Genomic DNA, 17735 nt, shown 5'->3' on the forward strand with positions numbered 1-17735 from the left:
GTTCATCCTAAACCTTTATATATGTTATGTATTATCAAATACAACTTGCATTTCAATATTTTGAATGAACATGAATGCGGCCACTTTCATTTAAGACGAAAACCGTCAAAAATTTAACTAAAATGCTAAAATTGTGAATATTTCAGTAATTTAGCATGACTTAATGAAGCTTGTACCCGATATATGTACATTGTATGGTCAAAATCAGCCTATATTTATGTAGCAGAAGCATTCTACTTTCCAATACATATCGAAAAGACTACAATTTCACAATTTTGTAAAACTGCTATGTTTTTGGGCCAAAAAGGGGTCTTACTGAACCTACTTTTTTGGCCATTCCCCGAATATGACTATAATACCGAGTGTGAATTTTCATTGCTATTTGATGTGTCTCTGTATTTATTTTTGATGTTTCTGTTAAGGTTTCTGTTGGGTAATGTGTTATGTCTTATTGTTTGTAATCCATATATATGTTGTGTACATTATTCAGTGTATGTATTTTTGAAATGTAAACTTTGTTTTTTTTTTCTTTTTTAAGTGTGTATTAGTATTATTTTTCAAATGTAAGAAGATTACAAACAAAAGACGGACCAAAGTAACAACATAAGATAACATGACATCTTGATCATATTCAGCTTGTTGCCAAAAATTATGGACTACTAGTGCAAAGTGACAAAGTCATTTTTTTCTGCTACATTCAAAAATTCATTTTTTTTTGTCACTGGTGCAAAATGACAAAGTGATTTTTTTATGGAAATATTCTTTATAAAGCACAAAAATTTAAGTAAATGTAAATTCACCTCAGAAGCTAACAAAACTTTTAGATAGACTTATAAGAAGGGATATAGTTACGATACTGTTGTCAGGTCATTAAAGATTTCAATTTTGGTGTTAATATTGATTCACTTATAGGGTCTTTGCATCGGAACTAAACACATTAATTTAAAAAAAAAAACAGTTGTTGGCATGACACGGGTTATATATGTTCTTCTCATATATGTTATGATGATATGATACTAAACCCCTTATGGGAAGGATTGTGCCTGATATACATATGATGAAGACATAATCTTTCAATCAGTTTAATTTAAGTCTAGAGATGGCATGTCAGTTGACTGCTAGTAGTCTGTTGTTATTTATGTATTATTGTCATTTTGTTTATTTTCTTTTGTTACATCTTCTGACATCAGACTCGGACTTCTCTTGAACTGAATTTTCATGTGCGTATTGTTATGCGTTTACTTTTATACATTGGCTAGAGGTATAGGGGGAGTTGAGATCTCATAAACATGTTTAACCCCGCCGCATTTTTGCGCCTGTCCCAAGTCAGGAGCCTCTGGCCTTTGTTAGTCTTGTATTATTTTTAATTTTAGTTTCTTGTGTACAATTTGGAGTTTAGTATGACGTTCATTATCACTGAACTAGTATATATTTGTTTAGAATTCAACTCATTAAACCAATCATGATTTCAACTTTTGTTCCTATTTTATATCAATTTTCAGGAATATTCAGCACAACTCCTTTGATATTCCTACGTCCATCGGACCTCTGTCTACTCTTTGCACTGGTATTATAAAATTGTCTCCAATTTCTTAATCGTTTAATCATCTTTTGAAATTTGCTGTTATTACCGAAGGGTAAGGTTCGTCAACTGTACAAGAATACAAAATTTCGGACCCTTTGTGAATGAGTTTTTCTGCTACATTCAAAACACCATACTGCCGTAAGAAATATTTTCAAAGTACTTAATTTGGCTTCCTATATATTACCAATTTTCTCTCTGTATCTCTGTATCTTACGTGTGTGAGTACTGAATTATTAGAAGATTTACTGTAATGCCACAAGTTAATTATGTTATCATATTATATTTTTTCTACACTGTTTTGCAACTTTACACCTTAGTTTCGACTTTTTTTTTTTGAAATTGTGCTTATGTATTTGTTATACAAAAAGTACACATATGTTGAAAATTTATATCTTTAGACCTTAGTCATACGTTATTTGTATTATTTGTTTAAAGGGAAACGAGTAATTTGTTGAGATCATCAAATAGGCCAAGGTAGAATAATGATTTGTACAAGTTATTATCTTTTCTCAGTAAAAATTGTACGAGTAATTACTTGTACAATTGTATTTGTACAGGTAATAACTTGTATAATGGCCTCATACAAGTAATTACTTTTATAAAATGTTTGTACAAGTCCTAACCTGTACAAAATAACAACATGTACACGACATATAAATAAAATTTCCTTTCAATACCATCATTGTCACGAAAATTGTTTGGACTGGTATTGTGAAAATTTTTGTATAAATTCGTCGTTGATGGAAGATGTTCGTTGTTCTTCTGCGGTTTGCATGTTGTGTCGTCTATTATATTGTTTGTTTTCTTGCGTTCGCTGTGATGAGTTTTTTCATCTCGTGTTTGTGCTGTATTTCTGGCACGTAGTGTTGTCATTTTAGCGATACTGTTTAACACTGTCATATAAGCGGGAGGTTCAACTAACCATAAAACTAGAATCAACCCACCATTTTTTTTCTGAAAATGTACTGTACCAAGTCAGCATTATGGCAGTTGTTTTCAAATAGTTCGTTTCTATGTATGTTGGTGTATATTTTTGTTGCACTTCAGTGTTCCTGTTGTTCCTTTGTTTTCCGCTTATTGTTGATGTGTTTTTCTTGGGTTTAGTTTGTAACCCTGATTTGTTTTCTCTCAATCGATTTATGACTTTTGAAAACCGGTATACAACTGTTCTAGTTTGTAGTAGTCTATCTGTGTTAAGATGAACTTATGGAACAGACCTTATACTTTCGGAAGAATCACTAATATGAAGTTTATTGGAATAACTAAGATATAAGCACTTATTTTTATAAAGGTTATTGACGGGACATCATCATCATATTTGAAGGTGAAATAAATGAACTTTTTAAATTTGCAAGGTATATTGAAATATATAACATTTCAGGGAAATATGTCTTAACTTATCAAATGATGACTTTTTTTTTTTGGATTTTCTATCGTTGGAAATATCTCTCATTGACATATAATACCACCAGTCCGCTGCCTTTAAGTTTAAAATTATTTTATTCAATATACCATGGCTTTTAAATGAACACACATAGATAAAACATGTCACATGTTGATCATAAATAACTGGTCTGGTCCGAAGCGTCTCACTTCGCCCTTGATATTTTAAAAACATTTAGTTTGAAATTGAAGTAATAACACAACAATTTAAAATAATCCAAGGCAAGAATATTTAGTTTGAAGATTATATAAATTTAAGGGAATAAATTCGGCGAAGAATTTCAATATCAAGCACGGGAAGTTTTCCTGAAAGAAAATGCTTTGAACAAATAATTTTAATAAGCAACAAAGACTACATATTCAGTTTAACTGCGGACACTGATAAAATCCTTGGTTCTGTCGTTTGCATCTCACGCTGTCGACCGGTTCACAAATACCTACAATGAAGACACGAATGATAATGTTATAAACTTAAACTGATAAATCATTAAATATAATAGTCATGTATTAAAACAACATATTTTTTTGTAACTGAAATATAACTGAAACTGATTCCATGATAATGTAACAGTTTTTTGTTTTAATTCAAACATAATGATACGTTTTCTCTCTATGTTCATTTTTCATTTAAAGTATCAGATACATGATTTTTTATCAGGTGTTTATGGTTTGAAGCTCATAGCCTGTGAGAACTCTCAGATCTTTACTGATTTTTATCCTGTAATTCAGTGGCTGTCGTTTGTTACTGTATATCATATCTATTCTTCGTTCATTGTTTTGTACATAAATCAGGCTATTAGTCGTTTGCTGCTAAACATTATATTTGTTCTTTGGTCATTGTTTTGTATATATATTGATCAGGCTGTCAGTCGTTTGTTGCTGTATATCATATGTTATCTTCGTTCAATTGTGTGTACATATATCAGGCTTCTTAGGGACTTATCATTTTTTATCTGGGAGAGGGGGCTGGTCAAAATACAGGGGGGATCAAGTTTTTTTCTGATTATTGAAAAGGGGGGTTCAAATTTTTTTAATTATTCAAAGTGGGGGATCAATATTTTTTACACAAGGAAATAAGTATTTCACATACTTCAAGAGACAAAATGTCAAGAAAACATTACAACAGTCAAATTGAAATATAATTTTAACACCATTCAAATACAATTAAGTCAGACATCACAAGAATTTGGTGATATAGGAAGCTGCATAGGTGCTACAGAATCCGAATAATTCAGTCGTTATACTTGTATTTCACTTACTTTGATCACTAAATTAACAAGCATTACTGACAAGTTTTGTTTTAATCAGCTTAATAGTTTGAGAGAAATCAAGTGTAAATTAAAACGAAATCTACAGGGATTTGTGCAAAATTTTGTCCAAAAATACAAATCATGACGCATCATGAAAGAATATAGTGTAGAGCAAAACATTCTCCAATAAATGATAAAATATTCATCTAATCTGCATTCAAACAGTTGAATATTGATACACAAGATAATTCTGAGATGATGAACACAACTAATGTATGTTTTTGTTTTCATTACAAGATGCATATGGGTCCATTTATACCTCTAACTCCCTCAAAATTTGTACTTTTTAGGCTAATAAATCAAAATATTAAGGTTACTATTATACATTTATTAATGAAATGTGACAATTAATGAGTAATTGAACTGTTTATGCTGAAAGCATGCATGAACTATTCATATAAAAGTTTAGCGACTCAATTTAGGTTTCAATAATGCCTTACGTAAAACTTAAGTTTAAGCAGCATTCAAGAGAGGGACATATAATAGATTCCTCTTAGTAAATAATGTGTTGTTACTGTCTAAAAAAGTTATTTTTTAGAGTTACTTAGGATCAAGTTTTCTTTAATAGCACAAATTAGGAAATTATAATAGAAAAAAAGTCAGAAAAATGCTACTCAAAGCCCTGGCTTGCTTTAGCTACTTATTTTCATGGAAGAGTCATATTTCAAGACAATTTTCCCTCAAATATGTTTTGGACTCAATCCACTGAGATGATATTTCAATATTTTCGTGAAATAACATAAGTTTTTTTGCATGTTAAAATTTTTGCAAGTTTAATAGAGGGGGATCAATTTTTTTAAATGTATTTAGTGGGGGATCAAATAAAAATAGTAAAATAATGGGGGGGGGGGTCAAGAAATTTTGTATGTTTGATTTCAAAATGACCAGCCCCCCCCCCCTCCCAGGTAAATAATAATAAGTCCCTTAGTCGTTTGTTGTTGTCTATCATATTTGTTTTTGTTCATTGCTTTGTACATAAATCAGGTTGTTAGTTTTCTTGTTTGAATTGGTTTACATTTTTCATTATGGGGTCCTTTAATAACCGATAATGTGATATGAATTTTAATTTTTAGCTCTTTTTAAAGATAGTACGGTGACGTATAGGCGTCATTAACTTTTATGTCTCTGGTGGGGATTTGTCTGATTTGAAATCATACCACATATTTTTTTAAACTGTTTACTATACCATATGTTCACAAAAAAAAATAAAAAAAAATAGCAGTATAAAAAATATTTGTACCTGGATGATTTTTTGCTGGTACTTTGGGTTCTTTTCCTGGCGTCCAAACACAGCTTGGATCTCCTAGCTCTTCTCCATTTGTTTTACCATCACCATCCGAATCAAGATTGCATAATTCAATTGTCCATGTCTTGTTAGAATTCTTAAAATCCTGAAATAAATTCTCTCTATATTCTATGGAATCTTTCATGAATTAAAATCTGAAGTTCAAAATTCAGATTAAAAATTTTCAAATGTGAACGTGAATAGCTGAGTAAGACAAACTATTACTAGAGCTCTTTTTTGATTTACTCCTTTGAAAATATTGAAGTTTTTAATTTTGGATATCTAACTCAGGGTTATGGTACAATATAAAAACAAAAAAAATCAAAGTATTTATCAATTTTATCTTATATTACTAGTTTAAGACAGAGGATGATAAGAGTGTTTTAAGTTATAATATACTTTTTTTTACTGGAATATCTCAAACACCAAAGATAAAGTTTCAAATATATCATGAAACATTGGAATATGGTCATCATAAATACAAATCATGATTTTTTTTCTTCATTATTATGATAGGGCAGTTTGTCTCCGTTAGTGTTTTCTTTAAACGAACTGATTTTCTTTAAAACTAAGCGCACAGCATTACAAAGGAAGTTGGATCTTTTTGACCGATACAGCAAATTTTTTTCACAGATTTTGAAGTAGAACTACATTTAATTGTACTATCCGATACAAGATCTTTCACGATGCGATCCGCAATACTTGACAACCAATAGTTAATATTTTACGATAAATTTCTCATTATACCGCAAGACGTCCATATCTTTGGGACTAGCAGTTTACTAACAGAAGCAAAAACCCAGCGCTTGAAAAGAAAAATAACACTTGTTATGTAGGTGCAGCCGGTGGTCTTTTCTGAATGTTACAGCACATTGGTTTGAGTGTAAAGGTAAAGTTAATATCTTTGGTTAGCTTGCTTGCTTGCTAGCTGAACCACGAAAAATATTTTACCTAAGGTGCTGTTTTCTTTTGGGTGAAGTCAACCATCGCAGAAGATGGTAACAAAAACTTGAATTTTATTTTATACTGTCCACTAAGATACACTGTTAAATCACTTGCTCATGCATTATTTATGACAGTTGTTATCGGAAAAAATCTATACATTTGTACAATACAACATTCTGTAGCGCTACAGAAAATTGTAAAAATCAGTTAGGAGTCAATACATATTGTTACTTGTATACTGCATTATTTTAGGTATTTAATATTTGCTAAGATATTCGGGACGAGGATAATCCATACAAAATAACTGTCAACACAAAAAGAACAATATTAGAAACGGTAAGTTAAAACGGTAATTAGAAACATTTGTATGTAAAGAGAATTAAATAATAATTTTCTTTAGATGAAAGATACCTTTCCAAAGGAACTTATTTCTACACCTCCATGAGTGTTGTTAAAATGTCCTACTGCTTTCCAAATACTCTTCTGAATTTTAGAACATGGATTTGGAACACGATTTCCATTAGGTATTCTTTTCTGATATTCTTCATGACAGTATACATTTACAATTACAATACAAAGCGTCAATATTTGGACTACAAACGTCATCTGAAAATACATAACACCTTTTAAGTTTTTGTAGAACAAGAAAATATAAAAAGCAAATTATTCTTTTATCCCGCTCATAAAAAAATAATTCTGAATTCTACGAAAAAGTATTTTTCGTGGTGATCATTCCGATGATTTGTTTGTACAGATTTTACATTTCAGGACTATATCTGAATGAACGGACAGTATACTTTGGACGACCCATTTGAAGTAGTAAAATGTAAAATCACAAAAATACTGAACTCAGAGGAAAATCAAATCGGAAAGTCCCTAATCACATGGCAAAATCAAATGACAAAACACATAAAAACGAATGGACAACAACTGTCATATTCCGGACTTCAGTGACAACTCTATAACATATGATTCATCGGATCACCAGCAGTGATAGTGATACATGGCTCTGTAAATTCTGTATATACAACTCGTCTTAACATAAGACCAACAATGTTTGATCTATAAATTTGCTTTCGGAAAAGATTGATTTGAATTATTTTACATCAAAATCATACTAATAAGGGATATTAGTTACATTTGTTTATTTCATTATTTTTTTGTCATGTTCTTACCCTTTAGATTTGTTTAATTATATTTTGTAGTGTACTCTATCATAATTCTATGATTCATCGCCCCGTAATATTTCTCGCTCTATTATTAGTATTCTGTCATTTTTACAGAGGATGACCTTGAGGTCACTCCGATGTATTGTTATCGCATAAATTTCCGTCATTCATAAATAATAGTCAAATTAATTTTGGGTTTTCAACACCAGTGAAAAAAGTGCATTTTCATACCTGCGATTTCTGTTCTCCGGTTGTACGATGTTTCAACAAAATATGGAATCATTTCAGTTGTTGATTTAGTGGTGAAAATTTGACTGAATTATATCTTAATAAATACGATTTTATATGTTTAATTGGTGTTTCAGAAAGAGGTCAGGTGCTCTTGTTCATTCATAAAATATCGTTCATTCATAAATTTATCGTAAAATAAAAATCACTACACAGGTTATACGTGTAGTGTAAATGACCACCTGTAATCTAAAAATAGCGGTCTCACTAATAACGACATGAAGAATTTTAGCGACAAGAAGCGTCAAGAATGGACAAGAAGAATAAATTAAGCGACAAGAAGACTATTTAGCGACATGAAAACTTCTCGTATCGCATGAGGATGACGCATATCAAATGAACAATTATGTGTGGGACTTAGTTTTAAGAAATGATGTCAAAGTAACACTATGAAAATATTTTTAGTAAGCTGAAATATATATTTATTTTTTACATGTTTATGTCTTGTAAGTTATTTTATTTCTGTCCCATTTTTCAACATTAGCGTCTCGAAAGGTGAAATGTTTTAACTGAATGGTTAATTTAAATTAATTATGAAAATTGTTAAAATTAAATAAATAAAAGTAATTATTGCCCAGTTACAAACACTACCAGGGGATAACCCATTATGACCCCCAACTTTAGCCTGGTGAACTTGTTGACTCCTTGTGAAATATAAAACATATTAAAAATGATTTCCTGCTTAAGTCTTTTATTGATGTAAAGTCAAAACCTTCTTGCTTTTCACTAGACAACCATGTCCTGTCAGGTTTAATTCTTATATATGTAGATGAAAAATAAAAGTCCCCAAAACATTAACATGACAGCAATTGCTTTTACAGCCTTTAAGGCTTTGATTTTTTTACAGAAGAGTGTCCACCATGCACTTGCACTGCACTATAATAATAGTAGAATAGAATTATCATATACAAATAGATGAAAATTAGATATACATGCAATCGTAATATTAATAATATATATAACAACAAACCAGTGTATTCTCTACGACTATTATTATATAAGTATAATAGTCCAAGGTATACTGATTTCTTGCACTACAATATAATAGTTATTACGGTGAGGTTGAATTTCCTGTCATTTATTCATCATCCAAGCACGAACTTGTATCAGAAAAAAATATCTCTGTAAATTAACCCAAGTTTCAGGTATAGAGATGTGATCTGTTTCTGTGACATGTGCTTTTGACCATCCACAAGAACCTGCGGTCATCCGATGTTCAGTACTTCAGTACTTTGATATATATATATAAGGGCCAGAGAAGAACAAACAATTTGTTCCCGAAAATTTACAAATCTTACGTTGTCAGGCTGTTATTAAGACGAATGGTATATGCAGAATGTGGTTCATGCTTATATCACCATCACTTGGGATCCGATGGATAAAATCTGTTTCAGAGTCGTCACTGGTTCAGATGTACTCATAATATAATTATTTCTGTGACTGCGTCTCTCATTAATTTGAAGGATCCTTTCAAAATTTGATGACTATGTGAAACGCATCTATCCCATCGAACTAGAGATAAAGGATACTACAGATACAGTTAAGTCGGCCTCATATCTTGACCTACATCTAAAAACTAACAATGAGGGTCGGTTGAAAACAAAACTTTACTACAAAAAAGATGATTTAAGCTTTCCAATTGTGAACTTTCCATTTATAAGTAGCAACATTCCAGCAGCACCTGCATACTGGGTATATATCTCCCAATTGATACGATATTCCCGTGCTTGCATGTCCTATTATGATTTTCTTGATAGAGAGTTGCTGCTCACAAGGAAGCTATTAAACCAAGAGTTCCAAATGGTGAAGTTGAAATCATCGCTTCATAAATTTTACGGACGACATCACGAGTTGGTTGACCGTTATGGAATAACCGTTTCACAAATGATATCGGATATGTTCCTTACGTCGTAACTACAATCCCCTTCCCTTTCATGAATGTGACTTACCGAATTAAACTATTTACCGGATTTGTTATCACATAAGCAACACGACGGGTTCCACATGTGGAGCAGGATCTGCTTACCCTTCCGGAGCACCTGATATCACCCTTAGTTTTTGGTGGGGTTCGTGTTGTTTATTCTTCAGTTTTCTATGTTGTGTCATGTGTACTATTGTTTGTCTTTTTGTCTTTCTCATTTTTAGTCATGGCGTTGTCAGTTTATTTCCGATGTATGAGTTTGACTGTCCCTTTGGTATCTTTCGTCCCTCTTTTACAATAAACAGTTCAGCTGATCGGTGAAAATTCCATCTTCATGTTTTATATATCATGTACTGCGTTTCGACGCGAGATTAAAGCTGACTAGGAAAGATTACACACGGCCATCGAAAGCTAGATTTTTGTAGAGCCTAGGTGGTCGAATGGTCTAGCGCGTCGGTCACAGCGCAAGACAAATAGTCATGTGTTAGCAAGGACACGTTTATTTATTTAAATTTAAGTCACGAAAAAGTTTTTTCATCATTATCTATTTTTTTTGTATTTCTGAGCAATTTTGTTGGTAATTACATGTCACACCGAATAACTTCTTGTTTATTTTATAATTACCTAGTGAAAATGACTTGCGGTACACGGCATCACCAAGCGTTGAAACAAATTTGTATGACTATTATGTCATTTGTGTGGTTTAATGATATAAGTAAATTAATTAGATAACAGATATAAATTGACAATGTACTTTTATTCACAAAAGGCTAAAGTAAAAGAAATGTCAAACATGAATAATAAATAATAACACCAGTAAATAAATACAAAACATAAAAAGAAAAGGAAGTGAAAATTAATCAAATATTTATATACAATTTATACATACACTACAGTCTAAAATAGCGGACCAGGTATCTATGTTTAACGTACAGAATAAAATGTCTCATTAAGAAATCAGTAATCTGTAAGATATCATAATTTTTATTTTGAAAAGTGTTTTATAGATTTGCTCTACGGATTCAAATTTCTCTCATCTAATTAGAACCTTAAAAGAACTGGTAAAATAGCCACAAAAATACTTTTAGATGTCTGATGAAAAGTTATCAATGTGGATAAGATTGCCTCGGAGCAGATCTAATTTCGCAAGAAGAGGAGCTATGTGTTAACAAAGGGGGTCGAAAGATACCAGAGAGACAGTCAAACTCATATATTGAAAATAAACTGACAATGCCGTGGCTAAAAACACAAAAAGACAAACAGACAAATAATAGTCTACAAGACAAAATATGGATAACCCACCAAACCGGGGGTGATCTCAGATGCTCCGGAAGGGTAAGCAGATCCTGCTGGCACCTGTCGTCAAATAAAACATATGTCAATTTCAACATATTTATGTAGTCTAATTCAGTGATATCGCATCGCAACTTACATTTCGGCTCTAAATGGTTCAGAAATGGGATATTTTGTGTAGAATGGTAATGGTGGTATATTTCTTTTTATAAGATTGACAACCTTTTTGTAGAAGTCATTGCCGGTGGACGTTTTGTTCCCGATGGTTTCAACAGCCTAGTAATTACAACTTTTTTGTTATTCGCATGAAATATTACTGAAATGTGTATCTTTACACTAACATTCACTTACTGTTTACAAAATATGATTTGTTATCGAAAAATACCACTTACGTCACAGTAGCCAAATTGCACCAAGTACCAGAACTATTTAGCAAAAAATACATTCAAATATTCACAAAACGTTTAAAGTATAAATAAACAGATAAAGAAGCATTCACGGGGAAAATTAAAATCTGCGGAATCGTCACATGCGTTTACGAACCAAACTTCCGTTGCTCGCTTTTTCAAGATGTGAATTTCAGTAATTTGGGAACTGTACATTTCAGATTCATGGAATGTTTGGAGGTAAATTCAAACCCATTTTTCTATGCTTCAGTATGGATTCATATTAAAATTGGTAAATAAGAATATAAGATCACCTAATACACTATCAACGGAACACCTCCACATTAGAGCGTGAACAAAGGAGTTAAGTGGTGATTGATAGAAGGGCTTTGGAGATGGATTGGCCATGTACTAAGGTTGCACTGACATGGAAGAAAAAGGAAAGTTGGGCGTCATAAAACCACATTGAAACAAAATATAAAGACAGAGCAAAATCACTCGGATGGAACAGCAGGGCCACAGCAAGAACAGCAGCTAAAGGCCGTGTGAAAGAGTAAAAATATGTATCAGGGCCGGCATGATGAGGAAAGGTTAGTTGAGGTGATACCTACATAGCAAACACAAAATGGACACTTTTGTCTGGAGCAGAAATAAACGTATCTCAAATAAGCTGTCATAATAGGTGCAATTTTGGGTACGCTCACTTTAGCTATCTGATCAATACTGAGTTTTTGAATTTGAACAGTGTTTGTCAGGTCGGCTACAATCTTTTAGAATTGACCAAAACTGAAGAAAATTGTGGATTAAACCTTGCTTTATAGCTAGCTTAACCTCTCAATAATATGATAGTCCAAATTTACCACACAAGAAAATGTCAGTACCAAGTCAGGAACATGGCCGTAGTTTTTCATTCGTTAGATGTGTTTGTGTTTTTAGTTTTACAATTTGATTATGGATTTTCCCTTTTTAATTATCCGCTGGGTTCAGTATTTTTGTGATTTTACTTTTTTTGCGCAGAAAGAATCACCAACATAGACAGGGAAATAACAGTGTTTGTCAATACTAAAAGATTGTAGTCGACCGCACACGCGGTGTTTATTTCAAAATCTATAGAATATTACTGAAATCTGAAATAGATCTATATTAATTTGCATTATATTTGACAGCATCAATGTTGCTATGTTTTTTCGACTTGACCAAATCACTTCTGATCATTAAAAATATTGTCCTTGCTTTTTGAAGAGCTAATGACATAACATCTTTAAATAACTTATATTAGCCGTAAAACATCTGAAAATAAATACATTTTAAATACTAGGGCAATAATTGTGGTCTTGGTCAATTTAATAATTCTCGGCCTAGATTTAAAAATAGTTCTACATTGTTCTGAAGGGAATACTAGACTCGCGGAAATAAATAAAACAAAATGGCAAATAACGCATCAAATTTCAAAAGACCACTTCGGGTTTGCCCTTCACCGGAAAAAAAATCGTCAATTATGCGCGCCTTTATAACGTCATTTACCAGAAAGAGGGGATCGCCTGTATCCCTGCACTATTAATGTTCATCAAGCGTCTTAGTGATCGTCATTGTGAAGGATAAACTAGAAATAATGTTCGTTCCGTAGATACTTAATCACAATTCCCTAATGTCAGCAGTAATGATGGTCAATTATGAGAATTCAATTAGCCAAATACTTCGTACAATATAGCATCATCCAACCACTTGCTCAACATTTGAACGGAGGTGAAGACGCCCCTAAACGTACGAAAGATGTTCACTAAAACCAAAGTTTTTGATGGAATGCACCGAACTCGAAAGTTGTCTATTGGTTTGTATGTCAGGCCGTTTAAATGCTTCAAATATTAGATTCTGAATCTTAAAGCGTACAAAATGCATACATTATTTCCTTTAAAAAAGTCGATATACCTCCAAAATATGCTTACCACGCCTCAGGTTTTAAAGCTTAAAAATTCAGCATTATGCTAATTATTATCGTTTTGTGTTGTGCGTACCCTTTTCCATTTTACAGTTCACTTTCGAAATTATAAGGTGCAAAATAACACAAAAGTCGCATGCACAATATGAAATCGTTACTACTTACCTTGTGTGCACTTGTATGGAGTGTAATAGGAAACTAAACTGTCAGGTAAACTAATATTAATTTAATTTGGAAACTAATTACGTAAGTTTTTTTTCTTCAAATGATTAAGTATATAAACAACAACAAAAAACAGCAAACATCTCTTTGTAATGTATGCATAACACATAATTGAATATAACGTCATTGTGTAGTCAACGGAAACGATTGCAGGTGGATTGTATATAGTTACTCTGTAGCTTAGTTAAGGACAATACAGATCTTAAAGACATCATGTGTAAACGTTGAAGACTAGTGAAAAATGAGTCTTTCAACTATTTTCATGTGTAAAATGCAGTGCTTCCTTGTGCATTTTACATTATATTTTCCGTGTGCATACGGTAGTGTCTGAGGAAGAACGAAAAGGAGGAATAATTATCCCCTTACTTCACATTCCTTTATAAAGATGATGTCATCTCATTAGGTAATTCAAAGTTTAGTGATAATGCTGAATGCATCTATCCAACCAAACTTGAAATAAAAAAATACAATAGATCCAGTTACGTTACGCCTGTCTCATATCTCGACAATGAGTGTCGATTGAGAACAAAATTTTACGAAAAGAGAGATGATTTCAAATACCCTTCCCATTTCTATGTAGCAACATTCCGCAAGCCCCTGTATATGAAGTATACATCTCCAAGTTGATACAATATTCAAGAGCTTTCATTTCCTATTATCATTTCCTTGATGGACGATTGATGTTTACAAGTAGTTATAAATTGTAAAGTTGTAATTATCCTTTCACTTCAAACATTTTACCCAATCAAGAGTTGGTTGATCGTAATGAAATATTTGTTTCACAGTTAGACGAATATGATCAAATTGTTGTTACCACAGTCCCGTTTTCTTCTCAAATATGGGACTCATCACGGACTGAATACGTATACGAGCAACACGACGTGTGCCAAACGTGGAGCAGGATCTGCCTATTCTTCAGGAATAAGTGAGATCCTCGTTTTTTTAGTTTGGTTCGTAAGTCTTTTGTTTTCTGTGTGTGTCTTGTGTATCGTTGCTTTTCTTTTCGACGTTTTCATTTGCCATGCCATTGTCAGTTTGTTTTCCGCTTATTAGTTTGAAAATCTCTTTTGTTTATTTCACCTCTATTGCAGCTTTTAAAACCTTTTTGTTTTCAATGTTGTTCCATTTTATATTTGATTTGACCTTCTCACAATCTTAGTGTCTGATGGGGAATGTGAAGCAAAACAAACATTTTCCTACTATGATAAGTCTATGATATCTTATCTTTGAACCGACTGTGCATAGCCAGTCATGGTCGTTAAACCCCATCAAGTTTAGTTTTTTTTTCAGATATCAAAGTAAATCAATATCTCGAAGTGACGGCCATGTTGCATTCTAAATCAAGACCAACTTTCCCAAATTTTGGTTGATCGTAATGAAATAGTTATTTCACAGTTAGACGAATATGATCAAATTGTTGTTACCACAGTCCCGTTTTCTTCTAGAATATGAGACTAATCACTGACTGAATAATTATACGAGCAACACGACGTGTGCCAAACGTGGAGCAGGATCTGCCTATCCTTAAGGAATAAGTGAGATCCTCCTTTTTTTTAGTTGGGTTCGTAAGTCTTTTGTTTTCTGTGTGTGTCTTGTGTATCGTCGCTTTTCTTTTCGACGTTTTCATTTGCCATGCCATTGTCAGTTTGTTTTCCGCCTATCATGCAAACTGTTTATTATCACCCACTTATCATTTTTATTAATATCCTCGTGAAATCAAAAAATGTAATCTCATGAAAATTACAAATTTCAAATCTCACTAAAAAAATGATTTTTATAAAGTGACTTCAAAAGATTTTTGCTACATTTTTCAAACCAATTTACTTTCAAAGTGGCAGAGCCATTTGCAAAATCTATTTTTCATTTTAAAATAAAAAAATGTTTGTCGTAAATGTACACGGACGGAGACCATGCATATGAGTCTATGGAAAAACAATACACTTTTAATGCATTTCTGTATATTTATTATTTGACAGAGTTCGTGGAGCAAGTTTAAAAAAATCAGTTATAAAACATAATACAGACAGATGTGTACATAATAAGAACTTAATAAATAATATTTTAGATACAGAAAAATATTGACGTGAAAGATTTTTTTAATTGGTTTCAGACATGATCTCTATCTATAGCAACAATTTAATACTGTGGAATGCAAATTACCAAAAAGAGGAAATTGAAATACAAACTATGAATATGAAATTAAAATATAATCAACATTTTGAAAAACGATACAAAATGAAATGAATTTAAGAGTATAAATGATCAGCTATTTAAACACTGGTTAGTTTTTGGTATCTCACACAATGTGTTTTACTTCTTTGCCAAAGATGAATGCCAAGAGAAAGTTTTAAAGAGATTATTATGAATGACCAACGTTTAAAAAAACTGTTTGATATTTTCCAATTTTGATGTACATAATTAGAACTTTTTTTGATAAAGAAACATAAAAATAAGGTGATAACAAAATGAAAATATTATCATACATGATCTCTCAGACTATTTAAAACAACACTTTAAGACGATGATATGCAAATCATCAAATTACAAAACACTGAAATTTGAAAGTATGCTACATATATAATTAACTCAGTTAAGGATAAGGTATAATGAGGTAGCCTTTCGAATTGAATTTAGGAGTATAAATTATCAGCTGTTAAAATAAATCATTAGATATACGTGTATCACAATTCTTCTAATATTTCAACGATTAATGTTAACAATAAGTAAAAACGTGATTGATATAAATTATAAAATCTTAAATGTTTAATTGGATAACCTCTAGTGTTGTTAAAGCCTTAGTAAATTTTACTTTGCCTAAAGATGTTTTTAAATATTTTAAAACTATTAAAAGGCAGCAACCAAACCTCCTCCAATACTCAAAACATTATCTGATATGTATCGTTGACATACTAATTTGAAACCCTTCAAATGTGTGCATTATTTCATAATATACCTTTATAGATATTTGATAGAAAATCAACTTATTATCAATGAAGCAATCGTCTCGAGTGATTGTTTAGACTGAAATAGATGTTGCTTCATGAGTTTTTACAGAAACAGAGGAAAGTGGTTTATTTATCTTTTTATCTAATATGCATGCTTCACTGATTTAGTATATAAGGACTTACGACACAATATTTTGATTTGATTTCAAATGAAATTGTATTGAAATTTCAAAGTATACGATATCAATTTCAAATTAGTATTTAGATTTTTTTTTCAATTTCGGATTACGAAAATCAAAATTTGAAAGAATACTGTCGTTTTCTATGACAGCTGCTGTATCTTTGAACTTTCAATATTGGAGATTTTGTGAGAAAACCTTACGTTCCATTCCTTTTTTTTTTTTTGTTGTTTAGTTACTTTTTGGGGTAAACATGCATAATTACTTGAGATATAATGAACAGAAATCATGTATCGGCAGCTTGTATTGCTATCAAGTTTGAATTGTCTATTTCTTCTTAAAAATAACATTTATAATTTAACAGCGAAATTCTTTTCAACAAGGCATCACAACTGTTCTTTTTCATTTGAGACGCAAAGAAGAACTCTTTTATTTTAGGGCATCATCTTTCAACACAAGCCTATTTATATCGCAATAGTCGTCGAAAACGTCCGAATTTTCAAAATTAGCAATGCTGCACAATCGAGTTTAATGTAAAATCTATCATCATTTTATAAAACTGAAAAATGAATATTTGTAAATCAAAATGTCTTGGACAACGTTGCCTGTATCTTTGGATTCTCCTTTTCTATTTGCTTGTGTCGATTTTGCTTTAGTTACGGTATTTTTCTATCAGCAACTCATTATCCCGTCCACTATTGATTGTTTCGAAAATTACTAAAAGATATGCGACACTTATATCTCGAATTATTTAACTTTCAAAGCATATATAGCTCCAACAGGAGAAACACAACAAAGGGAATATGCTCGGGACGAAAAAGTATT

General features: G+C 31.7%; 2 protein-coding genes across 2 annotated transcripts in view; one reads left to right on the forward strand and one right to left on the reverse strand.

Annotated features, from left to right (window-relative positions):
- Positions 1-17735, forward strand: part of LOC139512619 (nose resistant to fluoxetine protein 6-like) — a 499632-nt gene that overhangs the window by 299239 nt on the left and 182658 nt on the right. The window lies entirely within an intron of this gene.
- Positions 3349-13820, reverse strand: LOC139512630 (temptin-like). Its single transcript, XM_071300377.1, has 4 exons — positions 13730-13820; positions 6980-7174; positions 5579-5729; positions 3349-3465 (listed from the first exon to the last, which is right to left on the reverse strand). The coding sequence occupies exons 2-4, from the start codon at positions 7172-7174 to the stop codon at positions 3389-3391; spliced, it is 423 nt and encodes a 140-aa protein (XP_071156478.1). The 5' UTR covers positions 13730-13820; the 3' UTR covers positions 3349-3388.

The sequence above is a fragment of the Mytilus edulis genome, chromosome 2, assembly GCF_963676685.1.
Source record: "Mytilus edulis chromosome 2, xbMytEdul2.2, whole genome shotgun sequence".
Lineage (NCBI taxonomy): Eukaryota > Metazoa > Mollusca > Bivalvia > Mytilida > Mytilidae > Mytilus > Mytilus edulis.

What these genes read in the sequence shown, in the direction of transcription:
- LOC139512630 (XM_071300377.1), bottom strand. Translation starts at nt 7,174, where the DNA reads ATGACGTTTGTAGTCCAAATATTGACGCTTTGTATTGTAATTGTAAAT. An exon ending in AAATAAGTTCCTTTGGAAAG is followed by an intron (nt 5,730 to 6,979) that starts GTATCTTTCATC and finishes AATTTATTTCAG; the next exon opens with GATTTTAAGAATTCTAACAA. An exon ending in ACCAGCAAAAAATCATCCAG is followed by an intron (nt 3,466 to 5,578) that starts GTACAAATATTT and finishes TCTTCATTGTAG; the next exon opens with GTATTTGTGAACCGGTCGAC.